Raw genomic sequence first — 21,070 nt, 5'->3', positions numbered from 1 at the left:
CCAACGACAGCCAAAGCAAGCCAAGGCAATGCAAAGCCTACTGCTCTGGCTGTGATGCCAGCCCTCCCATACACGGCTAGGCCACGCTCTACTGCGCGGGATGGGACCATCCCACCCTGCTGTGCCACTCTTGCACTGGCATCCTCACCCCTTGGTTTGTAGCACAACAAAGCAAAGGACAGGGGGAGGTTTTTTATAAAATAGCGCTGGATCATGTTTGCGTGTGAAGATTATTTTTTTTTAAGACCTGATGATTTTTGTAATCATCTGGTCTGATTTAAGAGTAGTTATCTGTGTTATCACTGTTTGCCGTGTTGCCCTTGATTTACACACTGCCAAGCAAGAGAACAATTTAGCTTTGTAGGATCAGACAAGATAGGATGCACGTAATGCAGTTCGGCTAGAGGATATGGTAAGGAGACTTAAAAGTTTGGTCAGTATGATCTTGAGAGGGAGTTGTCTGCTGATGTAAGCCAGCAAGGTAAAACAGTACTATTCTCAGACAGGGGTTCCCTTCTACTGTAGGAAGAAGAGAGGTGGGAATCTACCTAAACTACCAAGACAGTCACTAGCAGTGCAGTTTCACTATGGCACACTAAGATGCCAATCAACTTTCCATTTACCCCCCCAAAAAAAGTCATCCAGAATCTCTACCAAACTGCTTCAAAGTTTCAAGCATGTAAAGGATTAAGCGAGCTCAGTATTCGGGGTGGATATCAACAAAGGCTCCTCAAGGACTCATGAAGATACCAATACGCATGGGTGGTATGGCCTATTAATTTATAGTAAAATGAATGTTTGATTTAGATTAGGACTTACCCAACTTACACACAAAATTAAATAAAAACACTGCAAATTTTAAATCAAATTAGCCTGACAATCCTTGCTGGCTGTCCATAGCAATGAAATGTCTTCCATTTAGGATAAGCAATCAATTTAGGCAAGCGCTTGACAAAGACTTAAATGGAAAATGCAGGTGACTGTTGTCACTGGAGTGTTTACATAGGTGGCACTATAGACGAAATGAAGCATGAGCTAGGTAGTACGCTGCTGGGTTTCTCATACCATTATGTATGCTGGCTTTTGTTTATATTGTATTCTGCATAGTCTCCTCTTCTTTGCTGTTTATATAAAAAGACTGCAAGGAATGAGATGAAGCTGATGCAGTTGTCAGCTGGCTCCGGTTCTCCTCTTCCATCGGTGCAGCACTCCTGGCTGCTGGGGCATGCAGTCGGTGAGCGTCCAGCATCTCCAGCAAGAGATCATAGAGTGGAACTACGTTTTTACACTTCATATTGTACAGGTGCTCCATTCCTTTGTTGCTGTGGGTTGTAACAAAACAACGGTTACTTTCCAAATATGCTATGGGGAAAAAAAGCTATCAGCTAATCATATTTGTTAGGTTCATGTAAATTCCACCTTGTACAAAAGAACTAACTTAACAGTGCAGTTGCTGTACGCTCCTACTACAGGTCGCAGAAGAAGGCACCTTCAAAGAACATTTCAGACTGCCCATGAGCAAGTTGCCTTCTAAAGGTGGCTCTTTTGCTCTCCTTTGCCTAAAAGGTAGCTTAGAGGACATGGACTCCTAATTTAGGCACTGTGACTAAGTGGATGGGATGCAACTTGGCTTTCCCATAATAAAACCTAAAACATCAGATTTTTTTCCTAGAAAATAAGCTCAGCCGATTTGTTAGCAAATGCTCCCTTGTAATAGTATCCATTCACAAAACTATGGAAACAATAATTAACTTCGCTGTGCATCTGGAACTTCCTTAATTGTACAAATTCTTCTTGAGGGAAAAAAAAATTGTTAACGTGAAGACAAAGAAACTCCACAAAAAGACACAAGTAAACAAACCACATGCACACCCCTTGACTTTTTCCTGAAGGCCTGTACATCAGCCCAGGAGGTAAAATCTACATGTTTCAGCTTTAGTAGCTATGATGTGGTGCTTACTCTAATTTTATTAACTGAAATGAAAAAATGAAAATTAAAATCTGTGTAGCAACAGCTCTTGTCCCTTCATAAAAATGAAATCTATACTGTATCTTTGTATAGACTTGTCATGTTGTTAACACTCTAGCCACTGAGCGGCTACCTTAAGAGGTAATTACATTTGGGAGAATCATTGCTGAGACTACTAAGAGAGTGCCTCAGACGCCTCACCTCTAATTAGCAAAGGGCATAGTCCTCTAGACTGGGACTCAGTAGGCCTGCATTTATCCTCACCCATAAAATACACATAATGATCCTAATATCTTTTCTAAAGTGATTTATAATCAAGCCACTTGTGAAAAGTGGCTACATAAAAGTGATTGTTTTATTAAATCGTATCTTATAGGAGACTAAAGTTTTCAGAACTAGGCTAGTGCTACGTTAGTATTCGACTTGGTACTTTTCAAACAGAATACAAGATGCACATAGCATTAAAACAGATACTGCTTACAGCACTATCTAAACAAGAAGCAAAGGAAAAGAAAACTAGAATAAACAAATGGGGAAAAAGTTTACTCCTTTCATACCATAATCCAACGTACTGTTTTGCACACATGTTCCATACATCTTTCTGGAAAGTAGACTTTTTTTTTTTTTTTTTTTGGTAACAGCTCTACACACAGTTTGCACTCCCACCTGTGAAGGAAAAGCGCACGTGTGCATTTGTGAAACCTCCCTTGCACGGGACCAGTGCAGGAGGGCTGACTGCGTGCTTGCTCTCACCTCATGTGTCTGATGTGAGAGAGGATGAGGAGGAGCTGAGCCAGTCGTCTGTGTTGCTGCTGCAGAGAAAGACCCGACTTAGCCATTAAGTGTATCAGAGTGTCTGTGATTTTGTCCAGAACACGGTGAATATAGTCTCTCTCTTCCAGAGATTTCAAGGTGCTGGAAAGAAAAGTGTACACACCTGGAGTAGGAAGGAGAAAGAAAACAAACAAACCACAGACAAAAATTACTTTGATGGAGTCGGACTTGCCCAAGGTACGCCTCGTGGCTGGCCTCTTCAGCTGTGTTAAACCATGGGAGCTGACTGTGTGTGAACCCTCCTGCTTGCCAGCCAGGACACCGGTTTGAATGACCCTGGAGCTTGGATTTGGTCACTGTGGGCAAAGCAGGAGGAGGAACACGATGCCTCTTCCCTGCCTGGGTCCATCCAAGGTCTGGGCCAGGTGGCAGGCAACACTTGCAGCCTGCAGCTAGACCTACCCGCGGGCTGCACTCTTCTCTCTGAAACCTTGAGGAGATGCTGTTGCCCCTTGAGAGCTCTGCACTACTTACTGACCAGCCCAGGCCTTCGGCAGTTTTTGCCATTTTCTCTGCTGTTTAATGTTTGATTTTTGGTGGTTTGCTAGTCAATCTAGAACTGAATAATATGTTACCACAAAACATGTAAACAAAACCAGGGTTTGTTTACACACACTCGCCTCAACAAAACCCTCCCAACCAAGCAAGAGCCTTGAAAGGTGTGTTCCTTCACCTGCAAACCTGACTCTCCTTTAAAAAGCATGTCCAAAGCAACCTGTGTAAATTTAGCTATCTTGCATTGCTTGCTGCTGAAAGTGAGCAGCCTGAAGATTTGGACCAGAAGGAAATTGTTCCAGAGATCAAAACATCTTCAAACTCCCCCTCCAATAGCCCGTCTACATCTCCTACAAAACAATCTAACCCAGGCATAAGAGCTTTTGCCAATAGTAGTTCTTGGGTGCATGAAGCACATCAGCTTTCTGAATGGGAAATTCTAAACTATTTTGCACATTTTTATCTTGAGTTTGTTCTGGACGACAACACATAGCCAATGTGAATCAGGTCACAACAGCACTGTGCTGCCAAAAGGCGGCTGTTGCATTCGGCACCAGCTTTTTAATCTTCTGGATTGAGCCAATAACTCTAAGCAGGTCGTATTACTATAACCCAGTCCTGAGGCAGCAAAAGCTTAAGATGTATGTACGGTAATACAATCAAACTGGCTTGATCACGGTGTGCTCATTGCCCTGTGTCTATAATGTACTTGACAAATCCTGTGCTTTAGCTCTTCTGCATCAGCTCACAGAGCCAAGAAGAAATTTGGATTTTGTCCTTGGAAAAAAATGGTTTCTGGAATTACTTTTCATTTTGCTTTTCTTTAAAGCATTGTATATATAGCACAATATGCAATGCAGTTAGTGATATTAAGAAAAAAAGACACACACACACAAACATGCACACATACACAGACATACATACTCTAGCTTGTTTGTACTGTTTGTAGCCTGGGGGCTCTTCCATCGGATTTGATAAGAATATTTTGCCATGCATCTGAGCAGTCAGGGAAATTGAAATTTTTTTTACCATCTTCTTAGCACTCCTCACATCATCTTGGTACTTCAAGGACCTTCAAGGACACCTAGAACTACTGTAACCTGCAAGTAGGTTTTATGACTTTGGGTCTTCTGTACTAAGAAGAAATATAAATCTGTGTTTGTGAACATCAGTGTGAGTGTCTCTGAGAGAGAGAGAGTGAGAGAGAGAGACTGCTTTAAAAAAAACAAAAGGATAACTCAAACACAACATAACTGAAAACCATCAGTCAGAGCTCTTAATTTTGGTAATGAATATTGCTTTGAATTTGATATAGATAGACAGTACAATGGCCGCTTTTCTCACAAAGATTTATTATTATTATTATTATTATTATTATTATTATTATTATTATTATTACTGAAATGAATTCACCAAAGAGAAACAGCTCCTGCGGCTTTTCTCAGCTGAATGACTCTTAACCACCCTCACATATGCCTACTGACAATACCAGGCTTTATAGCTTAGCAGGTATCTGTAGGGGCAAGATTCTTAAATATTACTGACAAATCACAGTCCATTAGAAGGAAACATTAGTCTCATAAACCCACAGTGCCTCCCGAGCAGCTTACTTCAGCCAGAGGATGCTATCGTGCCCTTGTAGCAACACCCCTTAGTTTCATAACTTTGAAACCAGCAGAAGAAAAAAATCTGTTAGGAGGAATTGTTTCTCACCTAGGTCTAGTCCAGAAGCTATTAAAAAGTATAACTCAAAAAAAGCACTCCCCCCAAAATGTAGAGACTTCAGGCAATTGCCAGTCAATAACTGCCAAGAAAAATGATGTTTGTTTTTCCTTTCTGTCCCCCCTGTGATTGCTCCTGCCCCAGGCCAATGACCAGAAATTTCCCCAAAACAAATGCCAGCTATCCATCACACACATACACACACAAGCAGAGGTTTGGAACAAGAGTGCAGAAAATTGTCTTAGCAAAGTGAAATTTAACAGTCTCAAAGGTCTTTCCAAGCTCTGAAGCTGAAAACAAGCCTAAATTGAATAGCCACCAGGTTGTTTTCCAGCTCTTTCTGTAGGTCAGTATCGTAAAACATAATAGGAGCGAGAACAGAGAAACCACCCTGCAAACAAGTAAAGCTTACTGATCCGTGCCCATAACACAAAGCTATGCACAGAACAGGGTCCCTCGGGCACTGCAGTGCTACCGTGCCAGCTATTGGCATATAGTGATATAATTTTATATGTGTCACTCTATATAGCGATATATTTTTGCATATTACTGTAGAGGAGAATGCCCTCTGCATCTTTTCTGTCACAATAAACCCCAGTTTAAAATATCTTTACATTTAGAGTTCAGGCTCACAGAACAATACCCAAGGCTCTCCTTCCCCTTCCACCGTGCCCCATTGCTCTGGATTTGTAGCAAGCCAGGCCGAGCTATGAGCAAATTCAGCTCTGTACCATGCACTCATGTAATCATCCAGCCCCCAAAATAAAGAAACAAATAAAAACCACAATTTAACAGGAGCTGTAAAAATCAGGAGAAAAGAATAACAAACAGTCACATGGCACGATGTATCAGGAGGTCTACAGGATGCATAAAATCATCTAAATCTTTCCATCTCTATGGACAAACCAGCTAACTAATTAGGTAAATCAGCTGCTAAGGCAGACGTGACCTACATCTTTGTCTCCAAAATGAAAGCCTGTTGCTTTGCCACATAGCACCACTCCCCTTTTCAGATAGACTCAAAAGTAAAACATCTGGCATCATGTTGCCCTTTCATGTTTCTAATACTTATTTTCCAGTGTTAAGAAACAGCCCTTTATTATTGAGATGAATGTGTTCTTCGAAAACACAATTTTGCTTTTTAGTCGAAAGATTTATTGCTGCAGCTTTAGAGGAGCACCTTCTGGTTTGTTATTTAGCTAGAGACAATGCTGTCCTTGTTGTTACAGACATTCTGTCGCCTTGATATCTCAGGAAAAATTTGGAAGTAGCGTAAATGTATATTTTGCTTTATAAACAAAACCTTCCATCTTTTCCACATGCACTGAGTGAAACTAAAAAAAATTCGCTTGCATTTTGCCCAAGACCTCATGGAAAAGGAGTGTAAAGATATTAAACAGCCTTGAAAGATGCTGAAAAAAAAAAGAGAAAATAAATGTCCAACAAAAGCGATAAACAGCACTACCTCACATGAAAAGACTAACAGATGTCCAAGGATTTCATAAAGAAATGTTTGTGTACACTCAGTGAATTAAATCCACACAAAGCTTTAGAAAGCAAATGCAGACTGCTTTTAAATATGAAATGTAGCATAATTAGGCCAATTTGTTTATTAGTCCACCTGTTTAAATCATTCTGAGATCAGCGGGTTTAATCGTATGCATATAGAATACAGATAGCATAAGGCCAAAAATTAATTGTGTGTTTATCTGCTGTTTCTTTAGTAGAAGACTTGTGTATATTTACATGTGCAATCGTAGGGAAAAAATCAGGTTAAGGGAGGCTTGGAGGTCATCTAGTTCAACCTCCTGCTCAAATAGCGGTAACTTCAGGGTTAGGTCAAGCTGCCCAGAGCTTTGTCCAGCTGCGTTTTGAGTATCTCCGAGGATGGAGATCCTGCCATCTTTCTGGCCAACCTGTTCCAGTGCTTAACCTCTTACTGGGAAGATTTTTTCTTCTGTTCATCTAGTCAGGACCTCCCTTGCTGTGGTTTGTCTCCATTGCAGCTTGTCCCTTCCTCTTGCACCTCTGAGAAGAGTCTGGCCCTGGCTTCTCCATAACCTGTTCATCAGCAATCTGAGGACTGCAGTTAGACCCCCCCTTAGTCTTCCCTTTTCCAGGATGAACAAACCCAGCTCTCTCAGCCTTTCCTCATCCATCACGTACACCGTGTGCTTCAGAGCACATCATATTTCACGTGTGTCCAACGCTTTACCTAAGGAGGCTGGCTATATTCTGTGAAGAAAAGCATCTCCAGAAGACATATTAGAGTATCTATGCTAAATGACATTTGCGCAACTATTACACATACCCCAAATTATGCTACTTATCTCTGTAATGCAGTCTAGCCTACTAATTTGGGCATCTAAAGGGTCTGACAATCAGGAACTCGTGTCCACATTCCCATCACCTAGTAGTTAACTCCTCAGACAGTTATAAAATTAGTTGGCTGCAAAAGCTGAAATGTAAAATTAATTATTACCTTTATGCATAAAGGCAATTACAAGCAATACAGACATACATTCTGTGGCCATATATACATACACATTCAGTTTACAGTGTACTCAGATATACTGCAATAAGTGCAGTATGCAAGCCAGAGTAATACATGACGCTCTGCATAACAACGGTATAAATTGCTTTCATCATGAACCTGTAACAGCTCAACCCGAACCATGCCCTCTGATCTATCACCGTCAAGACTCTTGTAAAAATGCCAGACTTCTGAGCAGCTACAAACTTTCCCTTAATGTAAAAAAAAACCCCATCCCCCAAATCAGATCACTCATCAGATCATCAGATCAACTCTGACCTACCACACAGGGCACCGCTGATTCGAACCTGCTGAGTATGAACCTTGAAGGAGTGAAGATCTAATATCTCCTAGCCTCACTCAGTGGTCCCATCTCTTATGTGCAGAAGGAAATTTGCCTTCTGCAAGTGATTATCACTGACTTCACTTGCTTTTTTTTTTTTTTACAATATTTCCTTAGGAGAATCTTCAAACTAAAAATCCCATTAACAAAGTGAGATGTGCTTATGAAGGATAGCTGGTGATGTCTGGCACAGCTTTGTCTAATTAACAAATTTAGCTTTCTGGATCAATATTAAATACAGCAGTGGGACAAGAACTCCCAACAGCATGGCTTGAAGTCTTCACGTTCTATTCAAACTTCCGATTCTATTTTTTTTTCTAATTCTAATTCAGTATTTCAATAAATCAATTACATATAATATAATTGCATTTGAACATGTTAGCTAAAAATCTGGAGGAGCATCACTTTTCAGGAAGAATGTTTAACTCTAGGAAATGTAATTATAATTATCAGTACAATAAAAGGAAAATCAAATGTCGAACAGCAATTACAATTGTCACACCCTGGCATCCAAGATAAAAACAATAGCCCTTCATTCCTAATATGCCAGGTGCTTGCCTCAGATGTCACTTTTTGGTAATTGATGACAATCACAACAAAACCTGAACCACATTAATATCTCATAGAACATAAATGAAATATTTTATATTTGATTGTATAAATATATAATTTTAGACCTCTATCATTTCCATGAGAACACCGTGGGCCTCATTTCTGCATTTAAAAATAAACTGTCTGGAGTTTTTTCTCATTTCAAACAGAAAAGGATCCTCTGGTGTGCAGCAGAAATTTTCTGTCACATGCCTCAACTTGAATTTTCTTATTTCAATCATCTCATGCAGAATTCAAGTCAGCTAACCTTACGTATTTATATCTATACCTACACTTGTTATCTAGTCACCTATTTTTGAAGTGTACTTCAGAATGAGATTTACAGCCCAAAAATACTTATTTCATCAACAATACAGGAAGTGGAAGGTGATGACACTCATTTTAGATGCCTGTATTTTAATATAAACTAAACCATGATAAACTCAGCCACATTTTTGCCATTATTTCCCTTTATTTTGCCATCGCCAAAAAAGGAAGGTGTAGATTTACAGCTAAGCATTGCCTTTGGATGCCCTAAGTGTGGCTCTAGCTACTCCAGCGTCTTGTAATCAGAGCTTTAAGACCTGCCAGCACCTGGTTCAAAACACTGCTCTGATCACTGAACTTCACATCAGCTGTACGCAGCGTGTCAGCTACTTACTGCATTAATTTGCTGGGTCCCATCTATACCACTGAACAGGTTTGTCCGCTTCCATCCCTGCCTGGTGGCTCTGCCTGCATCTATGTTGACAGCCCCCTTTCAGTTGCTGCTGTCTCAAAATGAAAACATCATTAGCGGCAACGAGCAGCATTCAACCACATGCAGAAGCAACCACAATTACCCGAGTGACAGCAAAGCACACCACTTACCAGAATTGAGCAGGATGATGGACTTAAGGCACACAAATTCCTCCCCTTGAAGGTTCATCATGCGAAACCGAGCAGCAGTAGCCAGCAGCATGTCAAAGATTTCCACCATGCCCTCTACACATTTCCCTTGATTCCTGTGTGAATACCATCAAGGGGGAGATATTCACAGCTTTAACCCGGTGGCAGCATGAGCTTTTCATCCCCCTGGATCATTCCCCTCCAATTTGATTTCATCAGTTCACTAGCTAGCACGTGACTTCCTACTCTGTGCTCATTTGGTGTATGTGTGATTACAAAAGCGTAGTTCTCAGGGTCCCACATCAAATGAATAAATAATCAAATACTATATTCCTCCCAAAAATGTCAATTTCATAAACTCATCACCAGGGCAGTACTGTGGTGGAACACATGAGATTGACTCAACCAAACCTTTATATTGAGGAAAAGATTTGTTTAAAACTACATTTTGATTTTTTTTCTTGTATGTTCTGTTTGTGTTACTTTGTTTCCTCTTTCCTTTTTTTTTTCCCTTTAACTGAAATAGTCCCAATTCTTTGCATTTCTCCCTCCCTAATGTTTTGTACTTGTTTCTACCTGGCCTTGCAATCTGTAATATTCCAATACTCTTCTCCCGTTTTTCTTATATCAGCATAATGCCTCCTTAAAGAATAAGCTTATTCATGAGCTCAGGAAGGAATTATGAGGCCAAAATCTTGTCTGTATGACTGAGTTTGATTAAAACTATCACTTCGCTCCACAAATCAGATAACTTTTTACATTATAGCATTAAACAAAGCTAAAATTTGGGAAATCTCAAAGTGGTCATTAGTAATGGCAATTAACGACCTCCCTCTGCTCACAATCCTAGCTATTGTCACCCACTAATTTTCATCCTGGACACCCAACGTGCAGTTCAAGAATTAATGCAGACTGTAATTATTTTTTATGAAAATTTAGTCTGCAGATTTTCTGGTCATGGAATTTTAGATCATTTACATTGCTACTTTTACCAAAAACTACGTACTTCTACTTTTATTAGGACTTCCTGAGTGAAATTTTAACAAGTAAAACTTAAGGAGTGATCAGATCAGCTTTTATGAACAAAATTTTGAAGTTCATTGCTATAGGAAAACGCAAAAGAAATTTCAAATGATCAGATGGCTATTCCACTATAATTTGCAACGCAAACACAGATCGAGCATTTCCTAATCTCATTGTGACAAAAACAATGCTGACTACCAGCATAGAAACACCTGCCTCAGCCCTGATACAGCCATGCTGTTGAGATCCTGTAGCTGAAGTCTAAACCCACAGCAGACCCTCAAACAAAGACGTCATCTTCCTTTTTGACTACAGCCTGAGAAAAGTCTTTGCACTTCTCAATCGTTTCTAAACCTAAAACTGAGTCAAAGAAGGAGAGGGGTTATCTGTGAGCACTTGTGCACATCTCCTTTCAAGTTCAAATCCCTATTCAGCTTAATTTGCTGCTTGAACTTAAATCTACATCTCCTTTATCTCAGCGCAGCGCCTATGAGCCAGCGACTATCACATATGACAGAAGCTATTTCATCTGCTTTCAGAGATATTTAAACAAAGCAGGACAGTATCAAGAAAACAAAGTGGGAGATACTCCCTTAAAACAGCCAGTAGGGTGCTGGTTAAAATACAGTAATATTTGAAAACGTGGCGTCCCAAGCAAGTTTTCCAATCACTGTTACAACAGCACACGTTGTCTGACTTTTCTGTAAGAAAGAGATGATCCAGCCTTGGGAATGGAAATAGTAGAAAGGTATGTTTAATAAGGAGGATGGGTTGCTCCTTCTTGCCTCGGGTCCCTGTGGGCTATCAGGCAGCTGCACACTGAGCTCTCCTGAGAAGTGCCTAATTTTCCCCACACATTTCACTAGCACTTAGCTCAGAACTTGATTTCCATTGCGTGGCAGGCACCCAGTCACAAGCTGCAACATTTGGCAACACAACTTTTATGGCCTTTTCCGGCTCTTAAAAATTTTGCTGAAGAAATGGTGGCTTAAACTACAGCAGCTTTTCGGGTATGACCAGCAACACTGATAGTTTCACGTATTAGGTTCCCACAAACGATGGTAACAAGTGCAGTGTAAAAGGTCGTGGACAAAAGTCTGTCTTAAGATTAGCAGGCAGGCAGACTCAATGCTGTGTTCCATGTAAAGCGTGTGATGCCTTTTGCACCCTCATTGACAATGCCCTGACCGATGAGCTGAACTAAAGGACTGATCTCAGCCTGGTATATCTGAACATGGCTTTATTGAAATTCACAGTTCTGTCTCTTCTGCCTGAAAGCTGAATCTGAACTCAGATGGGGAGTTTTCAATGATTTGATGACCAATCAGTTACACTGTTCAACGCCGGATGCGGAGAGCTTTTCAGCAACGACCGTCTTGCTGCCCTGATGAATCCTGCTTAGGCAGGATAAAGCTGAAAAACTGAACTGGTTGGATTTAAGTATATTCCTCCTCTGTTTGGACATCAATAAAATAAACAAAGGCAAAGTAATATTTAACAGCACCACTGTCAAATAAAAGACAAACAAAAAGCAGGCACTCAAAACCAGGCATGAGAATATGAACAATTACTGTTACCTCAAAATCTGTTTTGTGTGCTAAAATTTAAATCCTATGGAAGTAAAACAAACATGAGTTTTTACAGTGGGACAAGTTCCGCTGCTTCTGATACAATATTTTTGCCTACTAAAAGCCTTTAATAGTTTTGCATTAACTTAAATAATGCCCCAATAAAGGTTAGTTTAAGAATTTAGAATTTCAGGATTATACAGAAAGGAAAAGTTTCAGTGGATTGTATGTCAAATGACCCATATTAAAAAAACCCCACATCTTCATGTCTGGCTAAGACATTTACTTGTTTCCTAAAACCCATCAAACTACTGCCAGCCAGTATTCAAAACAATTCAATATATTACACAGTCTGAACAAATTGCAAAATTTGCATAGCCAAGATCACAATTTAAAAAGAAATAGTAAGTTATTTGTAAAATGAGACCTTTTAAGATGCCTTATGGCAACTCATAAGATGGAAAATACATTTTGATAGCAAGTAAGAATTATTCCCTGGTACTTCTTACAAAAAATAGTTCAATGGACTGTGGTTTACAAGATCAATATTCCAATCAAGATCTTCTTGCTGACAAGTACAACCTCTAGACAAAAATCTCTAGTCCTGCAACACATAGTCCATGTGCCTAAATCTCTATGTGTGCCTATTTCCCACCAACTGAACTCATATGGTAGATGATAAATAAAAATGGTGCAAATTTAAGAGATTCTAAATACTTTCTAATCTCATTTGCTTTGCTATGTGCTGTGCATGAAATACCAGGCTACTCCATAAGAAAAAGAAGAGTATCTCTTTAGGTAGAGTTAAGTATTTTAGATGAAGTTAGATACCTAGCTTTAGGCATTCATGTGTGCAAGCAACAATTTAGAAAATTCTGCTTTATTTTCAGAGTTAGGCAGCAGATCCAGCTCCACTGAAGTCATTGGGAACTGCAGTAGCTTAGTATCTTTGAAATGCAGGCTTCTAAGCAAATGTTTTTATTATCTAGGCTACAACACTGATTTTCTTTGTTAACCAACAAAAACTATCTGAAATAGGAATCTCCAGTTCTCCTGAATTGTGTCCTAACTTTCTAACATAAGCGGATCGTATTATCACATCTTCACAGCTATACATCCAGTTGATAGGAAGGCCTATCTAGGAAGGCCTAGATAACTTTCCTGGAGGACAAATTAAGCAATAGATTTGAAAATTATCCTTTTCCCACCATCATGCTGTTGTCTTTGTGTACTCTCAGCTTACGGAAAACAAAACATTAAAAGCTTGTTTACTGCAAAGCATCAGAGTGTATTCTCAGAAGAATCCTTAACACTTGGCTATTGGGAAATGTTTAGGAAAGTTAAAGCATGTGAATTAAAGGTCTGAAGTTACTGCATAAAAGTACTATATGCGTTAACTTAAGTCTGCAGAATCACAGCATCATCCAGGCTGGAAGGAAACTCAGGATGTCTTTAGTCCAACCTCCCACTCAAAGCAGGGTCAGCTCACTCAAGGCTTTATGCAAGTCTGGTCTTGAAAACCTCCAAGGATGGAGAATGCACAGCCTCTCTCAGCTTAATTATTTTCATCATCATGTTTTTTTTCTCCCTTATAACCAGTCAGAACCTCCTCTGCTTCAATTTATGACTCCTGTTTCTCAGCCTCCCATCGGGCATCTTAATAAAGAGCCTTGATAACCTCCTTGTAGATTTTAGGTTAGGCATGCGCAAAAGCCATCTCTTCTCCATGCTAAACAAATCCACTTCTCTCAGCCACAAGGCATGTGCCCCCACCTTGGTGGCTCTCCACTAGGTTTACTGAAGTTTATTAACATCTTTCCTGCAATGAGGGGCGCAAAGCTGGATGTGGTATTCCAGATATGGTCTAAAGAGTGCCAAATAAAAGCAGAATAATCACTTCCCTTGCTCTACTGCCGACACTACCACTGATACAGCCCCAGATACTGTTGGTCTTCATTGCTGCTATGTTGCAGTATTGGCGTATGCACAGATTGCTGTTCACCAGCACCCCAGGCCCTTTCCAGCAGAGCTGTTCCCCAGCTAGTTAGGCCCCAGATTGAACAGTAGCAGTGGATTAAGTCCATCGCAGGTGCAGGACTTTGCATTTCTCCTGGATTAATTTCATGAGGTTCCTGTCAGCCCATTCCTCCAGCCTGTCTAGGTCCATCTGTATGGCAGCTCTGCCCTCGAGCATATCAACTGCACCCCCTACTTTGGTGTCATCTGCAGATTTGAAGACAGTGCACTCCATCTCCTCCTCCAGGTCATTGACAAAGACATTTAACCGGACACGTCCTAGGATAGACCCCTGAGGTACTCCAACTGTAACTAGTATCAAAGTAGAGTATGAACCCTTAACAAGACACCGAGTCATTTTCTCACAGAAGGCAATCAGGTTGGTCAAGCACAATATACCCTAAATCTAAGCTAATTCACACTCGCCATCTTCTCCTTCCCATTCACATAAACAACTTCCAAGAGAACTTGCTCTATGATTTTCCTCATGACAGCAGTGATGCTGACTGGCGAACATGTAGTTCTAAGACTGTCTTTCTTTCTTCTTTTGGAGATGGGTGCAACATATGCCTTTTTCTAGTAATTGAGGACCTCTCCTGGTCTCCACAGCCATTCAAAGATGATAGAGAACACCCTTGCAATGACATCATCCAACACTCTTGGATGCAGCCCATCCCATGGACTTGTATGTGACAAGACTTCTTAAGAGATTCATGACCCAGTCCTCTTTTACTAACTCAATCCTCTCTTCCTTGAACCCTGTACGTAGGAGTAAGAACCTAGATTTTAAGTCTTGGAAAAACCCTAGATATCAGAAATGTCTCTTACAGAAACACAGGACCAAGTGACAGATAAGTAAACATTAACAGTGAAGGGTGTTTAGGTGAGGGGAACAGGGAATCGGGATGTTCTCATCAAACTTTCCATTCAAAGGGAAAAGCCCAAGTAGGCACAGATGCACCCATCAAACCAAAGCCTGACTGTATATTTGTTGTCTCTCTGGCTTCTTTGATCACAGTACTTCGTTTGATGACAAGGGACTGCCAAGAACAGATGGGATCCACCAGGCTAGGAGAGGGAGGGTCATCTTCACAAATGTGCTTAGTAACTTGGTGAGAAAGCCTCTAAACAAGGCTTGTCACAGGATGTGTTCCGAAGTCTAAAGGTAGGTTAGGAAACAGGGGAGGTATGATTGAGAGAAAGCTGCAGGGGCAACATTCACATCCCCGGTTAGAAGAGAGGGTATTCACAGATTTAATTCAACTGCCTGTGCTCTAACACAGAAGGAGAATTGGAAGTCTGTACACAGTCAGACAGCTGTGATGAGACTGGAAACACAGAGGCTTGGTGGGATAGCGCACAGATCAGATCAGATAGCGCACATGATTGGAGAATGGTCATGGATGGGTACAACTTGATTAGGAAGGACAAGTATGAAAGAAGAGGGGAAGAACTTGAGCTCTACACAAAGGGAGACCTTGATTGCACAGACCATAAGAAACCAGAACCACATATGTCAGGAGACTGTATCGGTCAGAGGAGAAATTAACGCTGATCAGTTGGGGCAGGGGGGGAGGCAGGGATTGTTACAAACTGTCTGACCAAGAGTATAAAGTGCATAAGTCTTTCTATAAATAACTCATGGAAGTCTCCTAATCACTCGTCTACAGTCTTGTGGAGGATTTCTACATGGATAGACTGCAATCATTGGCTGGAAGGTCAACATTGTGCAAGTAATCCAGGGAGTTTCTGGACTGTGTTGATGATAACTTCCCAACTCAAACAGCACAGTGGCCAACCAAGGGCAATGCTCTATTGACCCACTCCTCACAAACAATGAGAAATTGCTGGTGAATGTGGCCACGGATAGGAAATTTGGCTGCAGCAACCATGAGATGTGATTGAGCTCAGGATCCAGAGGTAGGCTGGGAATGCAAACAATGGAACTATGACTCTGGGTTTCAGAAGAACAGATTGCAGTTTATTTAGGGAATTGCTAGGCAGAATATTCTTGGAGACATGATGGTGAGAAGTGTCACACGAACTAGACAATATGTTAAGGAAAACTTATTGAGAGGTCAGGAACAAACCCATCCCATCACAGAGGAAGACCAGGTATTTCAACAGAAGATCTACTTGGCTAAGCAAGGAGCCCCTTAATGAACTAAAAGGCGAAAAACATATAGGAAATAGAAATAAAAGCAGGCGGCAAAGGAGGAGTACCAAAGAACTGTTTGAGTATTTATGCCTAAAACTAGTGAGGGACACAGAGGGTAACAAGAAGGGATTTTACAAGTATGGCAGCAACAAATGGAATTTCAGCGAGAACGAAGAGTTGATGAATGGGAGAGAAAACCTGGTGACTGACTACATGGAATAGACTGAAACACTCAACAGCTTTTCTTTTTTCGTGTGTCAGATTTTACTGGAAAGCCAACCGAAGCATTTTGACAGGTTAGGGAATTACTTAGAGAATTAGTAATTACTCTGACAAGTAATTCGAATCTTTGAAGCCAAATGGGGTTAATTTCAGGGTGCTGAAATAGTTGTTCACTGTATTCATTAGGCTACTATCTATCACTTAGAAAAAATCATGGAGACTGAAAGAGGTCTCTGACAAATAGCAGAAGGCTCACTCAACTTTGACAAAATCAAGGAGGATCCAGGAAACCGGATTGTGCTTGGCCAACCTGATTGACTCTATGATGAAACAATTAGTTAAATGATCAAAGCGAAGGTGCTGGGTGCGATATAATTCAACTGTAGTAAGGCTTTTGGTTTACAGCATTCTTATCTGTAAGCCAGGGAAGTAAAGGCTGAGCAGACAGACAGATACATGGGTGGAAAACAGGCTGGATCACCAGACTCAAAGTGTTGCAGTAATGGCTCAACACCTAGTTTGTGGTAGGTAATAAGTACTCCAGAGGTTGACTCTGGAGCCAAAGCTGTTTAATATATTTATCAATAATCTGGATGATGATAAGAAGTTCACCTTCAAATTTGTGGATGATACTAAATTGGGACTAGAGCGAGGTTGATACACTACATAGCATCACCTCAGTGCTAGAGGGACCCTGGAGGAATGAACCAACAGAAACCTCACAAAGTTCAACAAGAAGTAAAAATTCTGCACCCAGGGCCAAATAAACTTGTTCATCATTACAGGTTGGAAAAACACTGGGCTGAGTAGCAGCCCTCCTGGAAAATGGAAACCAAATAAACTATAAGCAAATGGATAAGGCAAATTGCATGCAAATTATGTTAGGAAGAACGTGGTCGGAAGAACGTGGTCAGAAGAACAAGAGAAATTATTTTTCCCCCACCTCTACTTGGTCCTGCTGAGGCTGTGCCTGTGTCCAGTTTCAGGCCCCTCAGCCCAAGAAGGATGTTGGATGTCTCCTCCTGTTGTGGAGATGATCAGAGGCATGCAGCGCATGGCCTACAAGGAGGGGTTGAGTGACTGGATCTGCTCAGTCTGGTGAGAAGGAAGCAAAGTATGTAGGGGAGGGGACAGACAAAACTGCAGTCTGCAACTGCTTGAAGGGGCATTACAAACAGGGTGTAACTAAGGTCTTCACAGGAGCAGTGAATGTTAAATCAAAAGGTAACTAACTGCTGTAAGCTACAGCTTGGAAGGTAGGAGGGTGGTGCAACCCTGAAACAGGTACCCAGAGAGGCTGTGTGTTCTCCCTCCTTAGAGACTTTCAAGGAAGTTAAAGTCACAGCTGGCCTAAGCTGGTGTTGGCAATGGTCTTGCTTCAAGAAGCAGGTTGGACAAAATGATCTGCAACCAAAATTTTTGCTTCTAAAGTAAATTGTTGGAGAAGTTCCTGACAGAGTTGCGTTTCAGAGGGTCCGATTAGAAGCAAGGATTTATTACTGGTGTGGAGCTTTTTAACCAAGAATCCAAACATGCAGTCAGCACCTGAGTAAAGAATAAAAGCAATCCTTAAATCATACAAGTAAGGTTTGATGTACTAATGCAGCGGTAAAAAAAAAACATCACCGTATTACAGTCCTTTGGCTTCAGTTTATTCATAAATCTAGCACAGAATATAAAATAGAGAAGAAAAAATAAAATCGTAAAGTTAACCCAACTTTCTCATACTTCAAAATCTCTTCATCAGTTTATGCTTGGATAGTATTTTGGAGAAAGGTTTAGGAGTACAATACTTTCTATTCACTATAGTCTATTTATTCTCAATGCATATCTTCTTGACATTTTATCCTCCTTACATCTCATTTTCATATTTCTATTACATTTGGTTAGGATTTCTTTCTAATTCATTAACTTATTCAGTCATGGCATAGGCAAGGAAGAATGTCTATCTGTCCAGGGGCAAGGACACAAATTCAGAAGGAAGAAACCTAAAGTGAGAGCATGTACATTTTTCAGAAAGTTACTTTCAGGTATTAATTTTGCTTTCTTTTTTTTTTTTTTTTTTTTTGGAGTGGGGGTAGTTCACTAAAAACTTTTTCAGTTGATTTACAACACTGTTGCAGTAATAATTTCTTGTTGTTTAAACAAATACAATATTTTTGGCTACTTAGTCAAAAATATGTGCCATTAGAGTCAATGCATGAATCACAGTCTGAGAATCACTCACAGCTGGGCAATTGGAGAAGTACCGGACTGGAAATAGCATAATTCAACACGGAATCAAGGTTTTTTCCCTTCAAGAGTTTCTTGAAACAGACATTTGCCAAATAAGAAATACCTTTGGCTTCAGTTTATTCATAAATCTAGCACAGAATATAAAATAGAGAAGAAAAAATAAAATCGTAAAGTTAACCCAACTTTCTCATACTTCAAAATCTCTTCATCAGTTTATGCTTGGATAGTATTTTGGAGAAAGGTTTAGGAGTACAATACTTTCTATTCACTATAGTCTATTTATTCTCAATGCATATCTTCTTGACATTTTATCCTCCTTACATCTCATTTTCATATTTCTATTACATTTGGTTAGGATTTCTTTCTAATTCATTAACTTATTCAGTCATGGCATAGGCAAGGAAGAATGTCTATCTGTCCAGGGGCAAGGACACAAATTCAGAAGGAAGAAACCTAAAGTGAGAGCATGTACATTTTTCAGAAAGTTACTTTCAGGTATTAATTTTGCTTTCTTTTTTTTTTTTTCTTTTTTTTGGAGTGGGGGTAGTTCACTAAAAACTTTTTCAGTTGATTTACAACACTGTTGCAGTAATAATTTCTTGTTGTTTAAACAAATACAATATTTTTGGCTACTTAGTCAAAAATATGTGCCATTAGAGTCAATGCATGAATCACAGTCTGAGAATCACTCACAGCTGGGCAATTGGAGAAGTACCGGACTGGAAATAGCATAATTCAACACGGAATCAAGGTTTTTTCCCTTCAAGAGTTTCTTGAAACAGACATTTGCCAAATAAGAAATAAAACTGAAATATCCGTTCCAAACATAATTTTGAGGGAGGAAAAGAGGCAGGAGCAGAAGGGACCCCTAAGAGCAAGGCTCTCTTTTCCTTCACTGAGTTGGGCGGTTATGTTTATACTTTTTCACATAACCCGTCCTTTAAGTTACTCCTGTTGGCATCATCACTTTCCCAAAACAGGTTGAAAAAGTGGTGGCTCACACACAGCAGCAGTTTTCATCCAGCACAGCTCTCTCTTCCATAGCAATAAAGCAACAATTAGGATTGAGCCTGAGTCTCAAATAGGCAATTCCTACCTCTTCCAGTACTGACAAAATTACCAGCACACAATCCTCTGAGGTTTGCTAATCTTTTCTGATGTCTCTTTTTGTTGCTCCTTGAGCTAGCTCTGAACCAAAAGCGGTGGCTAATTCACACACCAAATGAGAGATGTTAAAATAAAGCCAAATAAGAGGAAATTCAGGAAGACTGGGAATAGATAAAAGACAGAGCAGAACCATTATATCCTGTGCTAGTTCTGAAGCACTAAAGAATTGTCAAAATATTTTAACTTTTTTTTTATTCTATCCATTAGAATATTATTGCAGGTTTTATGCATAGGTGGTCCCTGTCTTCAAGACAAGATATGATTTTATATACATTAATATGTTCTATATATATTAGTTCTATTAATAGACACTGATAAACACTTTCTACTCCTATGTAAAGTGGTGCACTAAAACAGCTTAAGGAAGAGGGGTGTCAGGAAAGCTCCACCTCCAAGGTTTTAAGACCAAATCAAGACCATCCATCAGGATGCCTTAAATACTGCCAGATAGGCATTGGAGGGCTACTTAACTAACTGAGGACTCCCCCTTTTCTACAATGCTATGCTTTATCAATAATTAAAAGATGAGGAAATTGTTATCAGCAGTGAAATTTTACTTCAGACCATCCTGCATTTAATCAGTTACTCTGGAGATTGTGGAAAAGGTTAGGGAAATAGTAAGCAGAAAAAAAATAAAATCTGAAAAAAATTAGCCCCCAAAGCTCTAGAGCAAAACAGCAATCTCCAAAGAACAGGAGGCAAAGAGAAAAGCAGAGACTACCACGAGTAAACTAAACCACAGTACCAAATGCAAAGCCTGCTGATGAAGAGAAATGCCTAGCTTATTTATTGTTCCGTGTCAGTTCTCATGAGGTTAAATAGCATTTTGCTTTAAAAAATCATAGAATCACAGAATTATAGAATAGTTTGGGTTGGAAGGGACCTCAAAAGGTCATCTAGTCCAACCCCCCTGCTGTGGGCAGGGACATCTTCAACTAGGTCAGGTTGCTCAGAGCCCCGGCCAACCTGACCTTGAAGGTTTCCAGGGATGGGGCATCCACCACCTCTCTGGGCAACCTGTGCCAGTGTTTCACCACCCTCAGCATAAAAAATTTCTTCCTTCTATCTAGTCTAAATCTACCCCCCTTTTAGTTTAAAGCCATTCCCCCTTGTCCTGTCGCAACAGGCCCTGCTAAAAAGTCTGCTGCCATCTTTTTTATAAGCCCCCTTTAAGTACTGAGAGGCTGCAATAAGGTCTCCCCGAAGCCTTCTCTTCTCCAGGCTGAACAACACCAACTCCCTCAGCCTTTCTTCATAGGAGAGGTGTTCCATCCCCCTGATCATTTTCGTGGCCCTCCTCTGGACC

At 40.3% G+C, this 21,070-nt stretch overlaps 1 protein-coding gene across 1 annotated transcript in view; it reads right to left on the bottom strand.

The window, feature by feature from the left end:
• Positions 1-276: 276 nt before the first annotated feature.
• Positions 277-21,070, bottom strand: part of ESR1 (estrogen receptor 1) — a 171,884-nt gene continuing 151,090 nt past the window's right edge. The window contains exons 8-10 of the mRNA XM_009324146.1: positions 9,358-9,491; positions 2,723-2,906; positions 277-1,322 (exon numbers count right to left, since the gene is read on the bottom strand). Of these exons, the coding sequence (XP_009322421.1) occupies positions 1,088-1,322; positions 2,723-2,906; positions 9,358-9,491 (553 nt within the window). The 3' untranslated portion in view covers positions 277-1,087. The remainder of the gene's footprint in view (positions 1,323-2,722; positions 2,907-9,357; positions 9,492-21,070) is intronic.

Source organism: Pygoscelis adeliae, unplaced genomic scaffold (genome assembly GCF_000699105.1).
Source record: "Pygoscelis adeliae isolate BGI_AS28 unplaced genomic scaffold, ASM69910v1 Scaffold105, whole genome shotgun sequence".
NCBI lineage: Eukaryota > Metazoa > Chordata > Aves > Sphenisciformes > Spheniscidae > Pygoscelis > Pygoscelis adeliae.
The sequence above is the reverse complement of the archived record's forward strand: the minus strand, read 5'-3'. Positions and strand labels throughout refer to the sequence as shown.